This window comes from Plecotus auritus (assembly GCF_963455305.1).
Source record: "Plecotus auritus genome assembly, chromosome: 8".
Taxonomy (NCBI): domain Eukaryota; kingdom Metazoa; phylum Chordata; class Mammalia; order Chiroptera; family Vespertilionidae; genus Plecotus; species Plecotus auritus.
In genome coordinates this window covers 152838010-152861028 of record NC_137782.1, presented here as the reverse complement: position 1 = coordinate 152861028, position 23019 = coordinate 152838010, and the positions used below count along the sequence as shown (strand labels likewise).

Below are 23019 nucleotides of genomic sequence, written 5' to 3'. Positions count from 1 at the left end.
ATCCTGCACTTCAACAGCCTGCTTTCTCCCCCATCTTTTCTCACCGCCCCCCCCCCCCCCCATTACTGCCTCCCTCACTCATGCTCTGGCAGTATGCCCCCGGGTGGGGCTCCACGAAAAGTGCTCAGTCCCCAGCCTCCAGGAGCATTCGAGCCGTTCATAAAAGTGTCTGACTTGGAAATTCCAAACCTCAGGCTGAAATAGCTGGTCCAGGCTTGGCCCGCTTCTCCCCGTGGTAGCCGAGGGTGGAGAGGTAGGGCGTCCCTGGCAGAGGCTCCACCAGGGAGAAAAAGGCAGCAACAAGAGTGGAGGAGTGGAGCAGGAGGCCCTGGGGGACAGAAACACGAGGAGATAGCTTGGAGGGCCCAGGTGGCACACCCCTTTCTATCACTTGGGCTGGGTTCCTATATCTGTGAGTTTCTAAGAGCTCCTGGTAACTTTTCAGAAAAGGTAAGAGGATTAGCTATACATTGAGGAAATGGGTTCCAATATCGATTCCACCCATTGTCCCTCAGCCACCCTCCTCTAACACATTCTCGCCATCTCCCACCCCAACATCCACACTGTTCCTGGATGCCTCCTTCCTGGGGCATGGGGGACAGCCTGGTACTTTGGCCTCCATTCCTGAGGTGGAAAAGCATCCCTGTCCATGATATGAGAGGGTTGGACTGAGTGGATTAAAACTCCCAAGGAAACGGGGGAGAGAGGATTTGGTCTCTGTACTCGAGGCCTAGAGGCCCGTGTCTGGGGTGGTAAGTGGAGAACCAGTCCCGGCCCCTTCTATCTCCCCAGCAGGAAGTCACGTGTGTTTCGGGGAGGTGTGTATTGTTCTGAGGTGGTCGGGGCTGGGGACACATGGGGTTTAGGAGGTACATGTTTGGGGCTTTAATGACCTCTAAGTAGTCCTTTGGGAGCCTTGGAAGGCTATGTCCCCACCCTGTGACTTCCCCTTTGGACAACAGGGACAACCACCATCCCCTCCTCCAAAAAAGAACAAAACCCTGATTCATGCCAGGTTACACACCTGTACCTGAGAAACGCAGGCCACCAGATGAATTAGCCCAGATGGTCTCAGACACCACTGGCATATTGAATAGAACAGAAAGGGGTAGAGGTGGGCAAGATGATCTTCGGGGAGAGCTGTGAGCCAGCTCTGGTGACCCTGAGGCCCCAGCCCTCACCCCAGTCCTGTCCCGTAGGGCCAGGGTCAGGGCCCTGGTCGTGCACTTGGGGTTGAGGAAAGCCTGGGGGGGGGGGGAGGGGGAGGGAGCTGGAAGTGAGCCAGGAGCCTGGACTGGGTGGAGGTGGTGACCTCCACTTGGTCTCAGGGGAGAGCAGTGCAGGGCCTGGTCCTTGGTATTTTGGGTAAGACCTCAGGGATTGTAGAAGGGAAGCTGAAGGCCAGAGAGGACCAGAGACTTCCTAGGGGCCCAGTAGGGCTGTGGGACCTCCCGGGGGCCCAGCAGGGCTGTGGGGCCTCCCGGGGGTTCACCAGGGCTGTGGGGCCTCCCGGGGGCCCAGCAGGGCTGTGGGGCCTCCCGGGGGTTCAGCAGGGCTGTGGAACCTCCCAGGGGTTCAGCAGGGGTGCCCTCCCGTGATCCTGAGGACACTTCTGGGCTCTAGGAGTTGTGTAGAAGCATGGCACCCTAGATGGCTTCCCCACACTGTCCCCAGAGTTTCCCTTCACCTTGGGGCATTTCCTTTGAACCCTACTGATGCCAGGACTGGATGGACCCAAAGACATTTATTCAGGTTCCTTTAGAAAGCCAAAATAGGCTTGCATTTTCAAAAGGAAGTTTATTCCTATTGAAAGGGACAAATGAGAAAATGCAGCTGCTCTCAGCCATCAGCTCCGACCCGGGCGGGATTGGGCAGCTGCCTGCAGCTCCTGCAGCCCCTGCCTTCCCCACCTGCCATCAGACTCCTCCTGCCCTCGGGGTGGCACCAGGGACACACGTCTCAGAAAGGCCAAGACTGTTTCTCTCCCTGCCACCCACCTGGCTCCTGCAGGTGTCCCTTGTCCAGTTGGCTGTGGCAGCCTCTGCTGACGACAGTCCAGGAGTGACCTTGTCCCTCCAAGCCAGGCCCGTGCACTGCCGCAGACCCCAGTCCCTCAGGGCTCCAGCGAGACCTCCAGGGAGCCCTGCGCCTGCAGCCTGCCTGGGGCCTCTACCTCCTGGAGGCGGGCGGGGGGCTGGCTGGAGCTCTCATCGCTCGCTGGGCCCTGTGAGCCCTGGACGAGGCCCAGCAGGGCCTGGCACTGGCGGAAGAAGCTGGGGCTGGAGAAGCAGTAGAGCACGGGGTCCAGGACGCTGTTGAGGTAGGTGAAGGCCAGGGAGCCGTGGAAGAGCTGCGAGCAGATGTCCAGGGCGCGGCAGGCGTGCAGGCGGAAGGCCACGATGGACGCCACGCCAAAGAGGACGCTGGGCAGGAAGCAGATGGTGTAGACGGCCACCACCGCGGCCAGCACGCGCAGGGCCCGCCGCGGGCCCGCCTGCTCGCCCAGGCCCCGGCGCCGGATGGTCAGCCCGATGCTCACGATGGCGAAGAGGATGAGTGCAAGGGACAGGAAGAATTCCAATAAGTACAGCGCTTGGTGCCAGCGTTGCCCGGCCCCAGAGCTCGTGCCCAGCTGGTAGCTGATGCAGGACTCCCTGGGAGAGGTGATCAGGAGCAGGTGCCCGTTGAGGAACAGGATGCCCCCCCAGAGCCCCCCGGCCACCCCGGCGGCTGCGCGCCCCGAGGCCCGGCTCAGCGCGTGGTGCGGCCACACCACCTTCAGGTAGCGGTTGAGCGCGATGGCCGTGAGGAAGACGGCGCTGGCCGAGCGGTTGGCGGACAGCATGAAGAGGTTGGCCTTGCAGGCGGCGGCCCCGAAGCGCCAGGTCTCGCGGTAGAGGTAGTAGTCCACGCGGAGGGGCAGGCTGACGATCAGGAGAAAGTCCGCCGCCACCAGGCTGACCAAGAACACCACGTTGGAGGACCAGGGCCGCGTGCGCACGCAGAAGATGAAGAAGGCCAGGCTATTCCCCAGCAGGCCCAGGATGAACTCCACGCCCAGGACTGGCGCCAGGAACGCGGGCACCTTTGGGGAAGAGGCTGGGAGGCAGGGGGGAGAGGGAGCGCTCAGGTTATGCAATTCCATGTGCTGCTTGGGCCGCGGAGCTGAGAGAAGTGTCCAGTCTTTCTGCTTCTAGGAGGGTGCAGGGATGAGTGCTCTCCATCAGCTGCCACCACAATGACTCAATATTCTGGGGTTTTCATCGGTATCCTCGAAGCCACTGAGAAACACCCAGTGTTCCTGTTTGATAGCAAAGAGGAACCGCAAGGCCCTCCCTTCCTTCCCTTCCCACACTGGTTTGATGCCCCTCCCCAGGTGTCTGAACCCAGCCTGGAGGGGGCATCTGTGCTGCCCCTGGCAGAGGAGGAATCAGGGCTCAGCAGGGGTGAGATGGAGGCCCAGGGAGACCCTGAAGTGGAAGGAAGTCCCACCTGGGGTGAGGTGGGGAGAGTGTATGTGGCTCTGCATGGTCAGACATCTGCTTGCTGAAGACAGAAGCTGGTCCTAGAAACCCATAGCTCCCAGGATCATGCAGACCACCCTGGACAACCCCCACCCTCTATCATAATTACAGGCTGGGCGGCCCTCTGCCTGCCCCCACAGCTCCGGTGGAGGGACTACAGGCCCAACAGGATGTTGTGCGGGGAGAGGGAGGCAGGGCATTCATACACCTAATGGTGAGCATGGCCTGTGGGAACCAGCCCGCTTATGCCCTGCCAGCTGCTGTAGTTACTTCCAGATTCCTGATGATTCCAAAGTCTGTGATGGTCCCACGTCCAAGTACCCGATGAAGCACATCCCACAGGCAGAAGGCTCCCCTGCTGTGATCTGGGGACCTGGGGGCTTCTCCCCCGAACAGAACAATCCTGGGAATAATGGAGTTTCCTTGTCCACTGTCTACTCCACTCCGCCTCCACCCAGCATTCGCAGAAGAGAGGCGTGTGGGAGGCTGGGGCTGGCTTTGGACCAGGTACAGATCCTGCTATCCCACTGTGAGGTGTTCTCATGACCCCATGTGACCAGGCCTGAGGGCAGAGATGAGAGCTTAGGGCGCCTGATAACCTGGGACAGCACCACGGGAGGCTGTGGTTCCAGGTTCCAGGCCCTGACACCTACCCTTGCCAACTGACTGTGGTCAGCAGTGTGCCATGTGCTGCCAACTCTGCCTAGGCCTCTGGGTTTTAGGTATCGTGGCCACTGGCTCCTCTCCCACAGATCCCCCTGATCTTGACTTCCATCTGGCCAAGGCCAAGGGCAGTCAGGCTGCATACAACTGCAGGAAGCAAGGTGGTGAGACCACCAGCCTGAATTCTGAATGCAGACAGGCCTTGGTTGGAAAGAGAGCTGCCTGCTTTCTAAACTTCTCTGAGCCTCCTCTTTAAAGCGGTGCTACCACCTTCCTGGAGAGTTGTGAGGATTAAATAAGGCAATGTATGTAAAAACTTCTAGGGAATTCACTGGCACAGAGCTGGTGTTCAGAAAAACAGGACATCTAATTTTCATTATTTTGTTTTGGATTAGGCACTAGGGAGGACTCCCTCTTCTCCTGGCCACCCGTACCCTCCCAGAGCCCCCCTGGGACATTCCTGTGTTTTGCTGGCTTCCGCACGGAGCCACACATGGCTGCAGCCCTGGCACGTGCCAGGCCTCTGCCCTCACTGCCTTGGGCTGTTTGCAAGTTTGGGGGAGCCTGAGGGTGTTTTTTCTTTGCTTTCAGGAGAGGAAAGCCCTTGGGAATAGAGAGGTGGGTAAAGGTCCTTCTATCCCTCAGGGCCAGAAGCCCCTTCTGCGAAGCCAGGCTCTTCTCTGCTCTTCAGTGGAGTGAACCAAAGCAGTGAGCCACTGGGCTGGCGTGGGGAAGGCAGGGCTCAGACCCCCGGTTTTCCACAGGAAGCTTTGACTCTAACCAGGGATGCGTTCCGTCCAGCGCCACCTTGTTACCACCCCCCCGCCCCCCCCCCCACCCGACATCCCTCATCGACTTCTCATTGAAGCCCCAGGAAGACAAGATCTCCCACTACAGGTTTCGTGTTTCATTTCTACACACTGCTGCTTCTGGGGCTCCCAGTACTCCGGACCCCAGAGCCGGCCAGGAGCCTTGTCTTTGGATAGGGCACCTGTAAACAGCAGGGGGAGCAGGGGAAGGCTGCCAAGCTCCTCTTAGAGCTTCCTGCCCTCTGTGGGCTCATCACAGTCTTCATGTATTAAGACTGGTTAGCTCTGGGGGTGGAATTTTATGTATTTCTATATTTCCTACAGCTAGCAGAAATCACTCCTGTTATTGGGAGGAAAAACCTAACAGATGCTATTTTTAAAATTATGTTAAAAAAATACGTGGGAAAGAGGCAGAGAGACAACATCCGCTGTGCCCCCAGGACAACGACCTGGCCCATGTGGACCAGGCCACAGGCACAGTGATGAGAGCCCCTCTACAAGCAGGGACACCCCCTAATAGACCCGCCACATGTCCACAGTCACCCGGTGCCTGGACACTGCAGATAACACAGTCACGTGAGCACATGGGGTCAGCCATTGACCATAGTCTGTGTCCTTGCAGACCCATGGGCGCTCATCTACCAGGAAGCCTTTATTGAGGGCCTTCTGGGTGGCAGACAAATATTGAACTGAGGCTGTGAGGACAGAGAGACGGAGAGGCAGCCTAGACTCAGGGACAGACCACCTGGCCGAACTGTGTGGGGCAGGGGGCTGAGGGCTGTAGAGGAGAAGGGGAGAGTCTGGGATGAGAGGATGAGGACGGGAGGAGGATGGACAACAATGATGTCCAGGGCCCGGCAGGGGGTCGAGGGGGGCGCTGAGGCACTCAGCAGCAGTAGACCGAGAAGCAGTGGGGGCTGGGAAAGTAGTAGTTTCCGCAGGGGTGGCGCTGTGCACATTCAGCAGACCATCACCCCAGGGGCTTCTTGCGGGCGGGGTCTTGAGTCACCGCCAAGGCCACAGAGCCTTGCCCTCGCTCCCAGGAGTACCTGTGGAGACACAGGTGGGCAGGGGTGAGGCAAGGCTGGGCCCTACGGATCCCAGGGAAGGAGGGAGTCCCACAGCGGGAGAAAGGCCTCCCAGCGGACTCACTCAGTCCTGGCTGGCACCAGGAGGCTTTCATCGGGGGTCAGGCTCAGGCGCTGTCCCCCCATGGTCACCACAGAGGAGCCCTCCTGGAGGAGAAGAGCAGGAGAATCAAATGGAGGCTACCCAGCCCCAACAGCTGTCCGAGAGTCCTGAGTCGGCCTTGGCAAGGAGGCCCTGGGAGCACAAGGCCCAGGAGCAGCCTGGTCCCCAAGGGCAGGAGGTTGTGCCACCCTCTCCTGCGGGCCCCACTTGCCAGCTGCCACAGCCACATGTCCACGTTCTGCCTCCAGCCTTTGCTGCTGCCTTGTCCATGGACGATCACCTGGTGGGAAGTGACACAGATCTCTTTGGTGCTTCCTGCCCCCTTCAACCTGGCCCCCAGACACCATGCCTGTGTGGGCCAGGGGCGGGGCCTGTAGTACAGCCTCATCTCCCTGTGTGATGCAAAGGCCAGGACTTGGAGAGAAGGCTGCCCAGGTTGCAGGCCTCCCTGCTGCCTCCATCATGATGGGAGCTGCCCACTTGCCATTCGGGATCACACATGTCTGCCCTCCATACCCACATGCACATCGGGTCCCTCTGTAGCACGTCACAGCTATTGCTGGCCCACAGGAATACCCGCAGGGGCACACACATGTGCACGGCATAGTGCAGACACACGTAGCCCACACACAGTTCCCCAAAGGGCGCCCACCTCCCTTACTCTGAAATTTTGACCTAAGGAGCAGGAGGGAGATGGGAGGGGATGAGCGAGAGGGAGGCTGAGCCTCTGTGATCTGCATCAGCCTGGAAGCCTGCAGCTAGTGTGCTGGCTGTGCGCCTGCGGGCCCAGAGGGGACTCAGTGGGTATTTGTTGGTATAAGCTGAAGCAGGTGGGAGTAGATGAGAAAGGTGGAAGGCGAGGCCATGCGCCAGCTCAGCACTGAATGACGCTGCCGTGATGGGTGGCAGGGGCTTTGTGGCTGTGCCTGCTCCCGCAGCCCTGCTACACTGAGGCAGGTCTGTATCCAGTGAGCATCTCTCTGGGAGGCGGGGGTGGGTGAGTGCTCTAATTCAAACTGCAAGGATGTGCCAGTAGAACTTGAAATGCACAAGCGGGCACAAGCCTTCTGGCGGGTCTCCTTGCCTCCACACTTGCCCTCCTGACCCCACCCACACAGGGTACAGTGGTCTTTCTAAAGCAGCACTCTGGCCTCATCATCCCCTGTCTTCAATGCTTGGGCGAACCTCTGTTATCTCCAGGATAAGTCCCTGAACCTTGCCTACCCCAGGGGCCCCGCCAGGACCCGGGCACTGCCTGCTACTTTGACCATCTAGCAATCATGCCTGTGGCCCCCACTCCCCTGCCCTGGCTTTGTTTGGGTCTCTGTGTACCTTTCCACCTGACCCTCACCTCCAAACATGTTTCTCCCTTCCAACTCCCAAGGCTGTGACTGGCCAAAGGCTCAGGAATTCCTAGCAGGGGTGTAACCCCAGACCCTACAACCCTATCACTGGATGAGCCACACCCCACTCTGAAGGCAAAGAAAGATTGCTTGGGACCACATAGCCTCTGCAGGCCTCTACTCATAGCAAAACTATCATTTTTGGAGTCAGGGAAGAAACAGGAAGGCCAATGCCCATGTCTACAACCTCCAAAATGTGTGTGTGTGTGTGTGTGTGTGTGTGTGTGTGTGTGTGTGTGTGTGGTTCCCATTTCCCAGGCTGCATTACCTGGGTCTCATAGGTGTCCCCAAACAGGCTGAGGGATGTGCCGCCCTGTAGCTCCCTGCGGTGGCCAGCCAGCCAGGCCTCCAAGGACATGGGCTCCATGACGGATCGTGTGCTCAAGGGGAACGGCGTGTCCATGAGCAGCTGGTCTGCACCCACAGCCCAGCTGTGGTCAGTGTCCTCTGGCCCAGCCCTCCCAGCCCAGCAGACCCAGTTCCCAGGGGCCCAGCTCTCCACTGCAGGACAGGGCCCAAGGACCCAGCAGCCGTGTGGGGGGTACCATTTGGTGCCATCTTCCTGTACCTTGAGTACTGGGCAGAGGACTCAAAAGGGGACTCCCTAGCACCCTGGGCCGAACCCCATCCTGCTCTGGGAAAGGAGGGAGGGAGGGGAGAGGAAAGCAGTTCCTGTGGCCTCACCAGGGATGGGCTTTCCTGTCCTGTGCTGCTCAGAGCTGAAGAACCTGCAGGGACATAAGGGAAGGGGGAGAGGGACCAGCTTTCCCAACTGAGAGGTCAGTGAGACACATGCGTGCACACACATACACACACATACACTCTAACCCACACATACATGTGGGGGGGCCCTCATACAACTCATATCCACCACCTGTTCCCTCCCAGGCCCATGGAGGGAGCCTCCTTTCCTTCCCGGGAGAGGTAACTTTCTCCCTAAATCCGACCGCTGCAGGCTGGCAGGTGCTCTGTGGAGCACTTCTCGGAGGGGCTGCTCCCCCCAGCCAGAGCACGGGGCCTCAGGAGAATGAGGGGCGGGGCTGGGCTGGGCCTCACTCCTGGATGATGGGGGCCAGCTGTGTGCCGAGGTCCTCGCAGTAGAACCACTTCTCAAACAGGACATCCGTGGTGTTTCCTATGTAGTACCTGCCAGAGCAAAGGGTGGCCAACCAGTTTCCCCTCTGGGCAGCCTCAGGGTCACCTCCCTCGGGCCCAGCTCTGCATGTTGACTTCTGGGCCTGCCTGGCTCTGCTTCATTCACCCTGTGAGTGCAACCCAGTGGCCACAGCTGGCTCTCCCAGCAGCAGTGTGCACCCCCAAAGTGAGAGGGCTGTTATCCACCCCATTCACATAGCTCTTCCTAGTTCCCCAAACTTGGCGAGTTACAAAGCGGATAGAACTCTGAGGCTCAGAGAAGCTGGCAGTTTGGTAGAGATTACACGGCCTTTAAATGGCAGAAGCAGGACAGACTAGAGACAGACTTCAAAGCACAGAGAGCATCAATGACAATGTCTTCATTTTTCCCAAAGCAGAAGCGGAGGCTGAGCCTGAATCCGGGGCCTGTGGCTGGATGCTCCGTCTGCCTGCTGGCGCTCTAGGTCAGAGCTCATGGGACCTTAAGGAACCAACATGTGGAAGATGCCCCCCAGACGGAGATCCTTCTCCTTTTATGGATGCCTTTGAGAGCTGGAGCAAAGGGCTGGGCCTCTTCCTGGGAGGAAGGTCCGTATGCATGTGCACGTAGCCTCTAGTGGACTCCCTGAAGCCCACCCAAGCCCCCAGCCCGGCCTGGGAGCTGGCGTGAGGAGCACCATGCCTCAGGGCCCTGTGTGTACAGCACATCTGTTGACTGAATGCCTAATCCCCAGGCTCAGCTCCCAGGGCCGGGCCAGCTCTGCCTGCTCTTCCCCCAAAGAGAAGTGGTCCTGCCTATGGACACACAGTGCACCCCCCGACCCGGCACCCTAAGTTCTATCCTGGGATGGAGCTGGCCACCACAAAGCTTCATAACTGGACCGTGATGTCATCCAGAAATTGCCTTCAGAGTGGAATTTTAATGTGGAGTCCCTGGCTTTTATTAAAGGTCAAAGCAGCCAGATGAAATCTCTTATTGAATTTGCTGTAAAAATGTTATTGAGGAAACCGTCCTCTCCATCACTAAAGACTCCCTAGATCAAGCCCCAAGGGGAAAATTTCTTTTAGAGTTTAAGGCCAGGCATCTGCTTCTACCACAGACTGTTAATATGCAGTAGATCAGTATGCAGCCATTAACATGGTGTTTTTGAAAAAGAATTTAAAAGTATAAGAAATACTCATGAGATTTTGTATAAAAAGCAAAATTCAAACCCATGCTCACAATATGACTGTGATGTTGGGAGGTGCAGATACACAGAGTAAAAAAGTCAAGATGGAAATTTAAGCACTTTGTTAGGTTTAATTTGTGGGATGACAGTTTTTGTGTGTTCTCTTTATTATTGTTACTTATTTGTTTGTTTCCAGATATCACTCACATACCATAGCATTTACCCTGTCCCTGACAGGTCATCTTAATTTTGTTCATGATTTCGTGTACTTTTCCTGATTCCAAGAATGAATGTGTATGATTTTGGTAATTAGAAAAAAAGGGGAGCATTTAAAAAAATGTCCACTATGGCCTAGCCCAGTGGTCGGCAAACTCTTTAGTCAACAGAGCCAAATATCAACAGTACAACGATTGAAATTTCTTTTGAGAGCCAAATTTTTTAAACTTAAACTTCTTCTAACACCACTTCTTCAAAATAGACTCGCCCAGGCCGTGGTATTTTGTGGAAGAGCCACACTCAAGGGGCCAAAGAGCCGCATGTGGCTCACGAGCCGCAGTTTGCCCGCCACTGGCCTAGCCGGTTTGGCTCGTGGACTGAAGGGTTTTGGGGTTGATTCTGGTCAAGGGCACGTACCTCGGTTGCAGGCTCAGTCTCCGGCCCCGGTTGGGGCGCTGTGGAAGGCAACAAATCTATGTGTCTCTCTCACACCATCTTTCTCTCCCTCTCCCTTCCATTCTTACTAAAAATCAATGGGGAAAAATGTCCTCAGGTGAGGATTAACAAAAACAAAAAATGTTCATTATAGCAGATGCTAATAACTTGTTGGGAATTTAAAATTTTCTTAGTTAAAACATACAAAACATAGTTTAGCTCTTGTAAAAATCTGTGTCTCCCCCTATCCACCCCCCAACCCCAAATCTGTGTCCCCTGAGCCGCAGGCTGCGCCCTCCTTTCGGAGGATAATGACTGGGTGACTGTCAGAACCAAACTGGAACTCAGCTCCGGAAACAGTGCCAGTCTCTGCACCGAGCTGGTCTCCTCTCCGGTGTTGACTCCCACCCCTATCCTGACTGTCCTGGCCCAGTCTTGTCACCTGTAAAGTGCAGCTGGTAACGGTAGCAAGTGTTATACAAATGTTAGTGCTGCTTGTGGAGTGAGTCAGGGCAGAGAAACCAGCAGAGGCGTGCGCTGGCGGATAACTCCGGGCACAGAGGCTGGGAGAAGCAGCAGTATTGGGAGCTGCCCTGGGCGGGGTGGGCCTGACTTTGGCAACCACCCCACCCCAAATAGACGGCAGTATAGAAAGCACAGGCTCTGGTCCCAGCCAGAGGTCTGGGCTGCCAGAGGGTCACAGAGAACATCCTACCAGCTCCATCATCAAACCACCCACCACCGACCCTAATCTCTCCCTACCAACCGGCAAATACAGGATCCCCACTGCCTCCTCATTCCTGCTCAATGGCCAGGAAGAGCTTTTGTGATCTATCCGATCCTTTCCCAGCTGCTTGCCTATCCCTCCCGCCCCGTGTCTGCCTCAGACCCCCATTTACCTGAGCCCATCCAGCTCGGTTTTCAGCCGCCTCCGCTCAATCACCAGCCCCACCGTGTTGGCAAACCTCTGTGGAGAGTGGGGGATCCCAGCGGGCAGGAGGAATATCTGCAGTGGAGGGGACGAGGTGTCAGTAAGGCTGCAATCCCCCAAGGAGACCTCAGTGCCTGCAGCATCCGGGGCTCCGGCTGACCCACGGGGTCCGGCCCATCCCACAGTGAATGGGCTATGCTGAGGATAGGGCAGCCCAGAGAGGAAGTGCCCGAGGATGGGTTCGGGGCAGATCCAGCAGGCAGGAGGGCAGGAGGACAAGACCTTGACCAAAGCCAGAATGAGTGGACCCCATAGGTTCCTGTTGCGGTGACCCTTCACCTCCCAGCCCCTGGGGCCCCGCTCACCTCTCCCTGCCGGATGACCACATCCCGGTGTTTCCCTCGCTCCAGGACTTGGAGAACCATGTCGCCCTGCAGCTGGTAAAACACCTGTGGAACAGGACAGCACAAAGGCTCAGACCCTCCCCGTCACTTCTTCCAGGGTTTTGGCCTGATTTCTCACTGGGAACCCTGAGAAAGTTCCTGAAGTCCTTGGAGTTTATGAGCAGCTCTGTCACTGCTGCCCGGAGGCCCCAGTCTCCCCTGACACAGGCCACAGACAGTGCTAGTGCCACAGGGATCACATCTTGACATGCAAGTGATGACCAAAGTACCCAGGACGCAACAGCTGGTGTGTGGCTTGGGGCAAGAGGCTGGCTGAGATGCTTGCTGGAGAATTTAATGACCCTTCAGCCAGGTAAGGAGGACCACCTGGCTGTGTCCCAGGAGCTGTGCAAGCACTTTCCTGTCCATGATCAGAAATCTCTACAACCTCCAAAACTGTTATTAGCCCCATTGTACAGAAAAGGAAAAAGAAGACTGAGGCTCAGAGAGTAAAGCAACTCATCCAAGATCACAGTTAGTTCTGGAGCCACAATTTGGAGCCAAGTCTGCATATACTAGTAGTTCTGGAGCCCAAGCTGGCTCCTCTGGCCACCGTAATGCCCTGGCATGGGGAAGGGTTATGCCTGTCCAAATCCTTCAGAAGTTGGCTGTGTAATTGGTGGACTCAGTGATGCTGGAAGCTGGGGCGGGTTGAAGGTTGTGGGGGATGGGAGTACTCACCTTCTGCTAGCTCCCAGGGATGGAGCTAGGGGGCTCCTACTGCATATTCCCTATTCTAGGCTAAGTCCATAATTAATGTGTTTACTGAGGTCACCCCATGGAGCTGGGAGGAGGAGGCAGACACATTTTCTCTCTACCAGTCACACATGGTATGGATGTTAAAGGTCCCTGTCAAATAGTTTAGGAGTATCCTATCTAATAAAAGAGTAATATGCAAATTGACCATCACTCCAACACACAAGATGGCTGCCCCCATGTGGTCAAAGATGGCTGTCCCCATGTGGACACAATATGGCCGCCACAAGATGGCCAGTAGGGGAGGGCAGTTGGGAGGGACCAGGCCTGCAAGGGAGGGGGGTTGGGGGCGATCAAGCCTGCAGGGGAGGGCAGTTAGGGGTGACCAGGCCAGCAGAGGAGGGAAGCTGGGAGCAACTGGGCCTGCAGGGAAGGGCAGTTGGGGGGGACCCAGGCCTGCAGGGGAGAGCAGTTGGGGGGGACCAGGCCTGCAAGGGAGGGCACTTAGGGGCAAACAGGCTGTGAGGGGAGCAGTTAGGCATCAATCAGGCTGGCAGGGGAGTGGTTAGGGGGTGATCAGGCTGGCAGGCAGAAGTAGTTAGGGGCAATCAGGAAGGCAGGCAGGTGAGCAGTTGGGAGACAGCAGTCCTGGGTTGTGAGAGGGATGTCTAACTGATGATATAAGGCAGGCGTCCTCAAACTACGGCCCGCAGGCCACATGCGGCCCGCCGAGGACATTTATCCGGCCCACCGGGTGCCGCTGCCTGTCCTGCTTAGCAGCTGACTCATCCCAGGCTCGCAGTGCGCATAGGAATTTGTTCATAGTTTTTTTTTTAAACTATAGTCCGGCCCTCCAACGGTCTGAGGAACAGTGAACTGGCCCCCTGTTTAAAAAGTTTGAGGACCCCTGATATAAGGAGTTAGAGAGATAGAGGTCCTTGTCACAGCATCTACTAAGAGAAATCAGCCTTAGCTGGTTTGGCTCATTGGTTAGAGTTTCAGCCCAAGGCCTGAAGGGTCATGGGTTTGATTCGGTTAAGGGCTCATACCTCAGTTGCAGGCTTGATCCCCAGTCCCGGGTTGGGTTGAGTGCAGAAGGCAACCAATCGATGTGTCTCTCACATTGATGTTTTTCTCTATCTCTTCTCCTTTCTTTTACTCTCTCTAAAATCAATAGGAAAAATATCCTTGGGTGAGGATTAACGAGAGAGAGAGAGAGAGAGAGAGAGAGAGAGAGAGAGAGAGAGAGAGAATCAGGCTGAGCTCAGGGAAACTAGGGGAATGTGGCTTTGCAGTCTGCCATGAGGGACAAGTTGACACACCCCGCTGAAGGACATTTGGCAACGGGCAGGAAGAGCCTTCTCAGCTCACACCCCTGTAGGGTGGCCAGAGGGGTTTCTTAGGATGTAGGACCTTCAGTGCTGAAACCAGGATAAATCGGGACAGTGGTCACCTCTTGAGCGAGTAATTGCATCTCTAGGCAGGTGGCAGTAGTTGTCAGTAATGCACCTTGTTCATGTTGGCCATACATGGCTGCGTCATCACAGCACATGGTAGTTAAAAGCATGGATTCCATCGTTACCTGGCCCTCAGCTCAGCCAGGTCACAGCAGGCCCTTGGTCAGTTCAGTTAGCCTTCCTGTGCCTCTGTTTCCTCGTCTATAAAATGACAATATCCACTCAGAATGTTGCTGCCTGGGACGCTGCACACAATGTACAAACCACGGAGTCAGCATTCACAGACCTCCAGCGATGGCAGGAACAGCAAAATAATGCAGTAACGGGACATGTCACTATTTTATGATAGAATCAAAATGTGGACATTATGCAGTCATTAAAAACTATTTTTGAGCCCTGGCTAATGTGGCTCAGTTGGTTGGAGCATCCTTCCATACACCAAAAGGTGGCGGGTTCAATTCCCAGTCAGAGCACATACCCAGGTTGTGGGTTAGGTCCTCAGTCAGGGAGTGTGCGGGAGGCAACCAATCTCTCTCCCCCCCCCCCCTTTCTCTCTCTCTCTTCCTCTCTCTAAAACAAAAATCAGTAAACATTTAAAAAAACACAAAAAACTATTTTTGAATAACTATTAGCAAGGTGGAAAAATAGAAAATGCTAAAGTTATCATGTTAAAGCAAGATTCAAAATTACACCCAGCAGGATCCTAATTATGTGACCATACATGTGTAATGCAGGCAGTGCGCCCAGTGATGGGATTCCCTGAGTGGTGGAATTATGAATGAGGTATACATTTCCCCCCATACGTCACATGTTTTTTACAATAAGCAATATTTAGTTTTATATTAAAAACTAGAGGCCTGGTGCACGAAATTGGTGTCCCTCAGCCCAGCCTGCACCCTCTCCAATCTGGAAACCCTTGAGGGATGTCTGACTGCCCTCTCACAATCTAGGACTGCTGGCTCCCAACTGCTTGCCTGCCTGCCTTCCTGATTGCCTCTAACCACTTCTGCCTGTTAGCCCGATCACCCCCTAACCACTCCCCTGCCAGCCAGATTGATGCCTAACTGCTCCCCTGCCAGCCTGATTGCCACTAACTGCCCTCCCCTGCAGGCCTGGTCACCCCTAACTGCCCTCCCCTGCAGGCCTGGTCCCCCCCAACTGCTCTCCCCTGCAGGCCTGGGTCCCCCTCCCCAACTGCCCTTCCCTGCAGGCCCAGGTGCCCCCAACTTCCCTCCTCTGCTGGCCTGGTCACCCCTAACTGCCCTCCCCTGCAGGCTTGATCGCCCTCAACTGCCCTCCCTTGCAGGCCTGGTCCCTCCCAACTGCCCTCCCCTACTGGCCATCTTGTGGTGGCCATCTTGTGTCCACATGGGGGCAGCCATCTTGTGTGTTGGAGTGATGGTCAATTTGCATATTACTCTTTTATTAGATAGGATAGAGGCCTGGTGCATGGGTGGGGGCTGGCTGGTTTGCCCTGAAGGGTGTCCTGGATCAGAGTGGAGGTTCCCTTGGGGTGTGGGGTGGCCTGGGTGAGGGGCATGTGGTGGTTTGCAGGCCAGCCATGCCCTCCAGCGACCCAAGCAGAGGCCCTCGTATCTGGGATTTATTTATCTTCTATAATTGAAACTTTGTAGCCTTGAGCGGAGGCCAGGCCAGGCCAGGCTGGGCGGAAATCTTGGCTTCCTCCATTGCCAGGGAAACCCAAGCCTCCTGCTCACTCTGTGGCCACAGCCATCTTGGTTGGGTTAATTTGCATACTTGCTCCTGATTGGCTGGTGGGCATGGCTTGTGGGTGTAGTGGAGATATGGTCAATTTGCATATTACTCTTTTATTAGATAGGATAACCCATTCAAGTTATTTAAAACAAATAAGAAAAAACTTCCCAAGGTCTCTTAGGGGAAATTCTGCAACTCCCCCTCATCCCACCCCCAAGCTGGGAGGAAGCCCGTGTGTGTGTGTGTGTGTGTGTGTGTGTGTGTGTGTGTGTGTGTGTGTAAGGGGGTCCTTTCATGGTAAGAAGGAGGAAGGAAGGGCCCAGAGAATGGCCATAGCCCTTAGACCCTGCAAATATCAGGGGCAGCTGGAGTGGGGTAGGGGTCTGGTCTGGGCCACATTCAAACCCTGTGCAGGCAGGTGAAAGATACAAGCAGCCATCAAACCAAAACCCAGAAAGGAAGTGGAATTTTCCTCAGTCTTGTCTCTCTGCCCAGAAGCCGCCTTGTGATGAGGGACAGGCCTCGCCTGGAGCAGAGGTGCAGATCGAGAACAGCAGAAAATCCCACACAGCCCTGGGCGATCCAAAAGGAATTATGCTCCATTGGAAGTAAATGATGTTTGGGGCCTGGTGCTGGCTGGAGGATTAACGATCCCTGTGGGCAGATACTGAATTGAGTCAGACCTCTGGTGCCTGGAAAGGCCTGACAGGCAGAATAGGCGGGAGAGCAGCTGAGGGTGCAGAGAACTGATGCATCCTAAGCTCCTACTGTGCCAGGCTCTATGCATACACTCCACAGACACTGACTCCCTCCACCAGGCAGGGGCAGTGTCCCCAGGAGCCACAAGGAAACAGGCTCAGAGAGTGATGTGATGTGGCCTGTCCAAGATCACATGGTTAGGGGCACTCAGATTCCCACCCAGGTTGGCTCATTCCCAGCCCAGCCCCTTGGCACCTGTGCTGGAAGAGAAGGCCTGGGGTAAGTGGAATATGTGTGGTGGGTGAGCCTGGGCCCCTGAGGGGCTGTTGCTGAGGCCTGAGCTCAGCGAGGAAGAAAGTTTGGCTCAGTGACTCCCCTTCTCTCACCAGGAAGGAGTCTGGACCCTAAATCAAGTTGTCATAAACCCAGAGTGGGGACACCTGCTCAGGCCAGTCCTCCTCATCTGTCAGTCTCCCAGCTAAGTCTGGTCTTGGCCTGGTCCCTAAGTGGACACCCATCCATCAGAGCAGCTCAGGGAGACCCCAAGGTGGGGTGTGGTGCAGAGGTGATAGGGGGCAAGAAGGGAGGGAGACAGAGCAGTGGGCACTGAGAGCAGGGCTAACAGAGTGGAAGCCTCTGGAAGACAAGACTGGTGGGGGGTGGGGGGAAGGAGCTGAAGCGGGCAGGAGAGACCTTGGCCACCATGGCCACTCCCACCCAATCCCGTCTTCTCCCTGCAGTTTGGGATTTTCCTGCAGTTTTTTGTACAGAAGAAAATGGTCTCCAGTGAGGTGTGATGTGAGAAGTTGTGTCTGGGGGGAGGTGCCGGACCTGGAAGTGTGAGAGGTGAGGGGCTGGTCGGCTCTGCCTGCTGGATCCTCACCCCACTGCCCCCCACACATTCGGTGCTCAGCACATATTTGCTCAGTGAGTGACTCCCCTGTGTTCCCTCCAGCCCCGAGCTGTGGCAGAGCTGCCAGCAGTGGGGGTGAAGGCTGGAGACTAAGCTGGACTCTGGATCTTGAACCCCAGGGCCAGGCCCCCCAAATGATAGGTAGGGGCCCCCATAGTGATCCTTTGCCAGCAGAGATTCTGATAACTGGGGTCCCATCTGTGTCCTTCCTTAAGAGGCCCCATCTTTTTCTCTTAATTTTTTTTACTGTTGTTTATTTACTTTGGGGAAGGTAGCACAGAAACAGTTCAAAATTCAAGGTACAAAAGGGTATTCAGGGCAAATTGCAAATCTTCCCCCCTCTTTTCTCCTACTAGCAACTGATGTAGGTCCTAGATTAGGAGGGGCCTCCCAGCCCAACCCTTCCCAGAGAACTTGGCTGCTAGGGCCAGAGTGGAGCACCCAGGTCCTTCTCAGCATTTGGGTCTCATTTTGGAGGCTAATATTGCATATTCGGGCTCAGAGGGAGGAGATCAGGGCATCTCATCAGCCCCTGTGTCCAGGGGGTGATGCCAACAGCTAGAGCCTCTCATACCTGCAGAGGGTGGGCTCTTTCTGAGGATGGCACTGTCAAAGGGGTCGCTGGGTGCCCACACCTCCCAGGCAGCTGTATTGCACTGTGATTCCGTTTGAGCCCCCTTCACGCTCAGCCATCTGACCACCCCGTCTCCTGTCCATAGGCTCAGGTCCTGGCTTGGGAAATGTCCCCTTGCCCCGAGGCAGGGGCAGGGGAGGGGCAGTCTGCAGACCTACCTCCTCACCCTCCTCGATGTGGTAGTCCTTCCTGATGTTAGGGCCGCCGATGAACATGACTTTGAGCTGTTCCTTATGCCTGCAGTGGAGGAGAAGGGAAAGGTGCTGAACCAGCTCATGGGAGAGGACAGGAGGGGCCTTGGTGGGGGGGGCTGGAGGGCCTGGAGGGAGCCTGGCACACCTGGGAGAGGTAACAGGGCTGTTCTGCATCATCGTCCCTGTCAGTTTTTTTAAAAAAATTATTATTATTTTATTGATTTCAGAGAGGAATGGAGAGGGAGATAGAAACATCAATGATGAGAGAGAATCATTGATTGGCTACCCCCTGCATGCCCCCACCAGGGATCGAGCCCGAAACCTGGGCACATGCCCTTGACAGGAATCAAACCAGGGACCCTTCAGTCCTCAGGCCAACACTCTACCCACTGAACCAAACCAGCTAGGGGTGTCCCTGTCAGTTTTTGAGGTTTGTCCCCATCTACTCTCATCCCAGGGTGCCTGTGTGTGTCTGAGAATCTGCGTGTGTCTGAGAATGTATATGTGTCTTGCTGTATCTGAGGCTTGGTATATTAGTGTGTGTGGGCATGTCCCTCTGTGTGTGTTCCCCGCATCCTCTGACCCAGTAGGGGGAATGGCGTGGTGAAGGATCTATCTCTTCTTCAATCAGGATGCTTGGGCTGTACTCAAGATCTCTAAGTACAGGAGAGCAAACTGGAGGCCCCACTTCCTGTAGGGGTAAAATGACCCTTATCTACCTCCCCCTCCCCTGAGCTGTCTGATTATGAGACTATCTCTTCCCCCAAAACTGCTGGGCTAAAGCTGTGAGGCACCTTCTTTAGGACGTGGAGGGGAACTGGTACAGGGGCCCTGCGACCAGGTCCTGGAGCCGTGCGAGTGGTCTTGGGGAGCGATGGAGCGAAGACTGGATCAGGATGGGGGACCAAGTCACTCTAGGCCTTGAGAACCCAGCCGAAGAGTTTGGTCTTGGCCTGAAGGGTGCCGGAGAGCCCAGGAATTTTTTTTTTCTTTTTAAGTCATCTTTTCTAGAGATATAATCTAGGATGGCAATTTTCAATCTTTTTCATCTCATGGCACAAATAAATTAATTACTAAAATTCGGTGGCACACCAAAAATATATATTTTTTTGCTGATCTGACAAAAATAGGTATAATTTTGATTCATTCACATCGGACGGCTATTGATGTTTGTCTTCCTTTATTTGATAATCTAAGCCTAGATAGATTCTAAGGGAAAAGAGGTCAGTGCCCCTGACTAAATAGTCAGGTACTGCATGTTTTAACAATTTTTGCGCCACACCGGCTGAAAATCGCTGATCTAGGTACATATGGAAAGTTCTTGAATGAGCCCACTTGAGAACTATTCTAACCCATCAGTCAGAATGCTGAGCTCAGCAAGGAAGCCAAGATCATGTCCTTCCTCTGCTCAAAACCTTCCAGCAGCTTCATATGTCCCGCCTCCCACCACCCCAAATTCATATGCTGGAGTCCTAAGCCTCAGCACCTCAGAAGGTGCCCCAAGTTGGAAATAGGGTCATTGCAGGTGGAGTTAGTTAAGCTATGATGAGGTCATCCTGGATCAGGTGGACACCTAATCCTCTCTGACCCGAGGCCTTACAGAAAGGGAGATTTAGACACCGACACACAGGAGAGCACCACGTGAAGGTGAGGGCAGAGATGGGGTGATGCCGCCGAAGCCAAGAGTGCAAAGATCACCACTAAACCACCAGGAAGGAGCCAGAAGAGGCCCCGAGCAGAGTCTCCTCACAGCCCTTACCAACACGGGGTACAGCCACAGCCCTACCCTGCCCTGTGGCCCCAGGTCTGCCTGGGCCTCCACCCCCTTTGGTTTCTATTTAGTGGCAGCCTCCTCAGTTCCCGGAGGAAGGGACTCTTGTCCGTTGGTTTCCTGCTGTGACTCTAGTGTCCGGGGCAGTGCCTGGCATGTAGCAGGTGCTCAGTGAACAGCTGCTGAGTGACTGAAGGCAGGGCCTGCGTTTTGTGATCACTACTATTGGGGCAGTGCTGGAGGGCTGGGTGGGAGTGGGGTGCCTGGAGACAGGACAGCCCACACTTTCCAGGCTGGAGGTGACAAGAGGGGGGCTGGAGAGGAGCAGGTGGGTCTGAGCCACCATTATGAGCGAAACTGCAGGAGTGAGAATGAGACTGTGGTCAGGGATGAAGTGGGGGAAGAGTGGGGCGACGAGGCTTTGGGGGGATGCTGCTGTTAGCCCTGGCAGTGCTGCACAGTGACCACGAGTGTGCACTTTGGAGTCACAGTCTTCCCTGGGCGTGAGCCAGGACCCTGTCCCACACTAGCTCCGTGACGTTGGGAAAGTCCCTATTAAAATCCCACCCCCCGGGGCTACTGTGACAATGAAACGAGATGATGTTAAAGCACTTGGCACAGTCTCTGGCCTGTCAAAGTATTAGTGGTTGTAAGTGTGTGCTTTGAGGTGTTGGAGATGTTCTGTGGATACTACAAGGATGGGATTGTGAGCCTGGAGCTGGGAGGCCAGGGAGGGGAAAGGGCTTCAGGGGAGGGCCCGAGAGGTCTGCTGGAGAAGGACTGGCTGGACCAGGATCGCCCCCTTGGGTGGTATGGGCAGAGGTGGCTAGGAAGGGCCTGGGGGAGTGTGTGTGCGTGTGCGTGTGTGTATGCATGTGTGTGCGTGCGCTCACGCCTGCCAGCAGAGGGGAACTAGGAAGAGCAATAAATCACAATCCTCCCAGAGGGCTGATCCTCCACCCTCTGCCTGTGGCTTCCTGATAGAGTTGGGCTAAGACTGGGCTGTTCCCAGGCCTGGGTTCTCCTGCCATTCTGGGGTCCAACTTCTGAGAGTCACTGGGGGTTGGAGAGCTTATCTCCGGCCTGGAGGGGAAGGGCTGCCACCTGCCCTCTGCATCTCTCCTGGCCTCAGCTCGCCCAGCCATCCTCAGACGGCAAGGTCACAATCTCCGCCCCGGAGTCGCCAGAAAGAGGAACAGACAAAGGTGGTGGAACCCGGAACAGCCCGCCCCCTCTGAAGACACCGTGAGGATGACAGCCCCCTTTCTGCAGGCTCTGGACCAAGAAGTGGGAGCTGGGGGTGAGGGGTGAGGGGTGAGGGTGCGGATGGAGGAGGAGGAGGTGAGGACAGAGAGCGGGAGAAAGGCTGCCTGGCACTCACAGGAGCTTGTTGCAGACGGGGGGCAGGAAGGAGGCCCGGTTCTCCTCCACCCAAGTCCGCACTCTCACCGGCCGCTCCATGCCTCCCGCGAGCGCTGCTCCCAGCGGTGTCCTGCGGCCGGCCGTCGGAGGGGCGCGGTTCCGCCCAGCCGCCTATTGGCCGCCTGGTTAATCAGCATCCCGTGGGTCAAAGGGCGGGGCAACCCCCAGGGCACCGAGGTGGCAGTGGTGGGGACCCCCGCAGTGGCCCCTGTCCACCTCTGGTCAAAGAGCCCTCGCACCACCACGTCCCAGGTTTCCGCCAGACCCCGGCTGGCCCGCCGCACGTCGGGGGTCGCCCGGCACCCCTGCGCGGGGGTTGGGAGCCGGAGACAGGCGAAAGGCGCAGACCCCAGAACCATCCTGGTCCTGTGTCCTCAGACTTTCCGCCTGCGCCCCAAAGAGATACCATGATGGGGCGCAGGCGGCTGGCAAACTCAAGGTCTGAGTGCACGGGTGCTGGCACTGGATCGAAGCCTCAGTTTCTCATCTGAAAAACGGGAATGTCTACCCGGCCTTCCAAGGGTTACAGAGCGGCCAGCACGGCCCCATCCGTGCTACCCTCTGTCCGGTCACGAGGACGGAGTCAGGCCAGAGTCCACGGGTTTAGAGTGCCGCTGGCGGCCCTCCTCTGGCTGGGTGAGGGGGCCCCTGGCGCACCACGGCGACTCCCTGGGCCCCATTTGAGGGCACGGTGCCCTCACCTACATTGGTCAGAGGAAGCAGACACGGACAAGGTGCCTGTTCCGAGCTCCTTCCATGTCTTAGGGACATAGGACTCACGGTGATTCACTGGAGTTTTCCAGGTGAAGAACCGGGCCCTGGGGTCCGAGGCCTCAGGAACCTGGGTCCCGGGCTGGGGAGGGGGACTAACCTGTGCTAAGTAAGGTTGAGAGACGCCCTAACTCAGTTCCCCTGGGGCCCAGGAGAGACCTGGCACCTGGTGGGAGGCCGGGGGGGGGGGGGGGGAGGTAATTGACACCTGCTTGCTCCTCTTTCTTCTGGACTCTGAATTCTTAGGGAAATTGTTGGAGGAGGGTGGGGTGGGTGGGGAGAAGGGAAAAACTCAGGCTCTGACACCAGAATCCAGACTACAGAGTTCAAAAATTCGAAACTCCTCCAAGTCCGCACCCTCCCCCAAGCCCATCTTGTCCCCTCCCTTCCATCTGGGTTGGGCTGGGGTTCTCAGCACCCCCAGACGACGTGGAGGCTGTCCCGCGCAAATCAAAACTCAGACAAGGAAACAAGATTCTCACCCACCTCAGCTGGGAGGGACCCTCCTGTTTCCTCTTCACACCTCCCCCAACTCCCACCCCCGTTTCCCCTTTCTCTTTTTAGTTATTTATTTCGAACTTCTTAACTGAGCATTTCTTTCTAGAATATTGATTGGCACCCAAATAACTGAACCCGTATTTATCTTTCTCACCTACAAGTAATCAGTGGCAGTGAGACAGCAAGGGTCTAGGATAATTGTTAGGTTGGACGTTTGTTAAATGGATGGATGGGTGGGTGGGTGGACAAAGGCATGAATGAATTCACATTAAAAGGAAAAATAAATGATTTCAGACCAACAGATGTTCTGTTACATAGTACAAAGGAAAG

At 55.9% G+C, this 23019-nt stretch overlaps 2 protein-coding genes across 3 annotated transcripts; both read right to left on the bottom strand.

Annotated features, from left to right (window-relative positions):
* Positions 1–1732: 1732 nt before the first annotated feature.
* On the bottom strand, positions 1733–3145 carry OXER1 (oxoeicosanoid receptor 1; the record flags this gene model as incomplete). The annotated part of the gene is made up of 1 exon (XM_080686726.1): positions 1733–3145. The coding sequence occupies one exon, from the start codon at positions 3143–3145 to the stop codon at positions 2114–2116; it is 1032 nt and encodes a 343-aa protein (XP_080542852.1). The 3' UTR covers positions 1733–2113.
* On the bottom strand, positions 1786–21881 carry HAAO (3-hydroxyanthranilate 3,4-dioxygenase). Of its 2 annotated transcripts, XM_080686727.1 has the most exons (10): positions 21380–21881; positions 18192–18270; positions 11841–11924; positions 11444–11550; positions 8647–8736; positions 8275–8318; positions 7859–8004; positions 6399–6467; positions 6149–6231; positions 4576–6045 (listed from the first exon to the last, which is right to left on the bottom strand). In XM_080686727.1, exons 1-10 carry the CDS (start codon positions 21457–21459, stop codon positions 5967–5969), a joined length of 861 nt encoding a protein of 286 aa, XP_080542853.1. In that variant the 5' UTR covers positions 21460–21881; the 3' UTR covers positions 4576–5966. The 2 variants fall into 2 exon arrangements, with proteins under 2 accessions (XP_080542854.1, XP_080542853.1); XM_080686728.1 differs by lacking the exon at positions 6149–6231 and having other exon boundaries at positions 1786–6045; positions 21380–21663.
* Positions 21882–23019: the final 1138 nt, after the last annotated feature.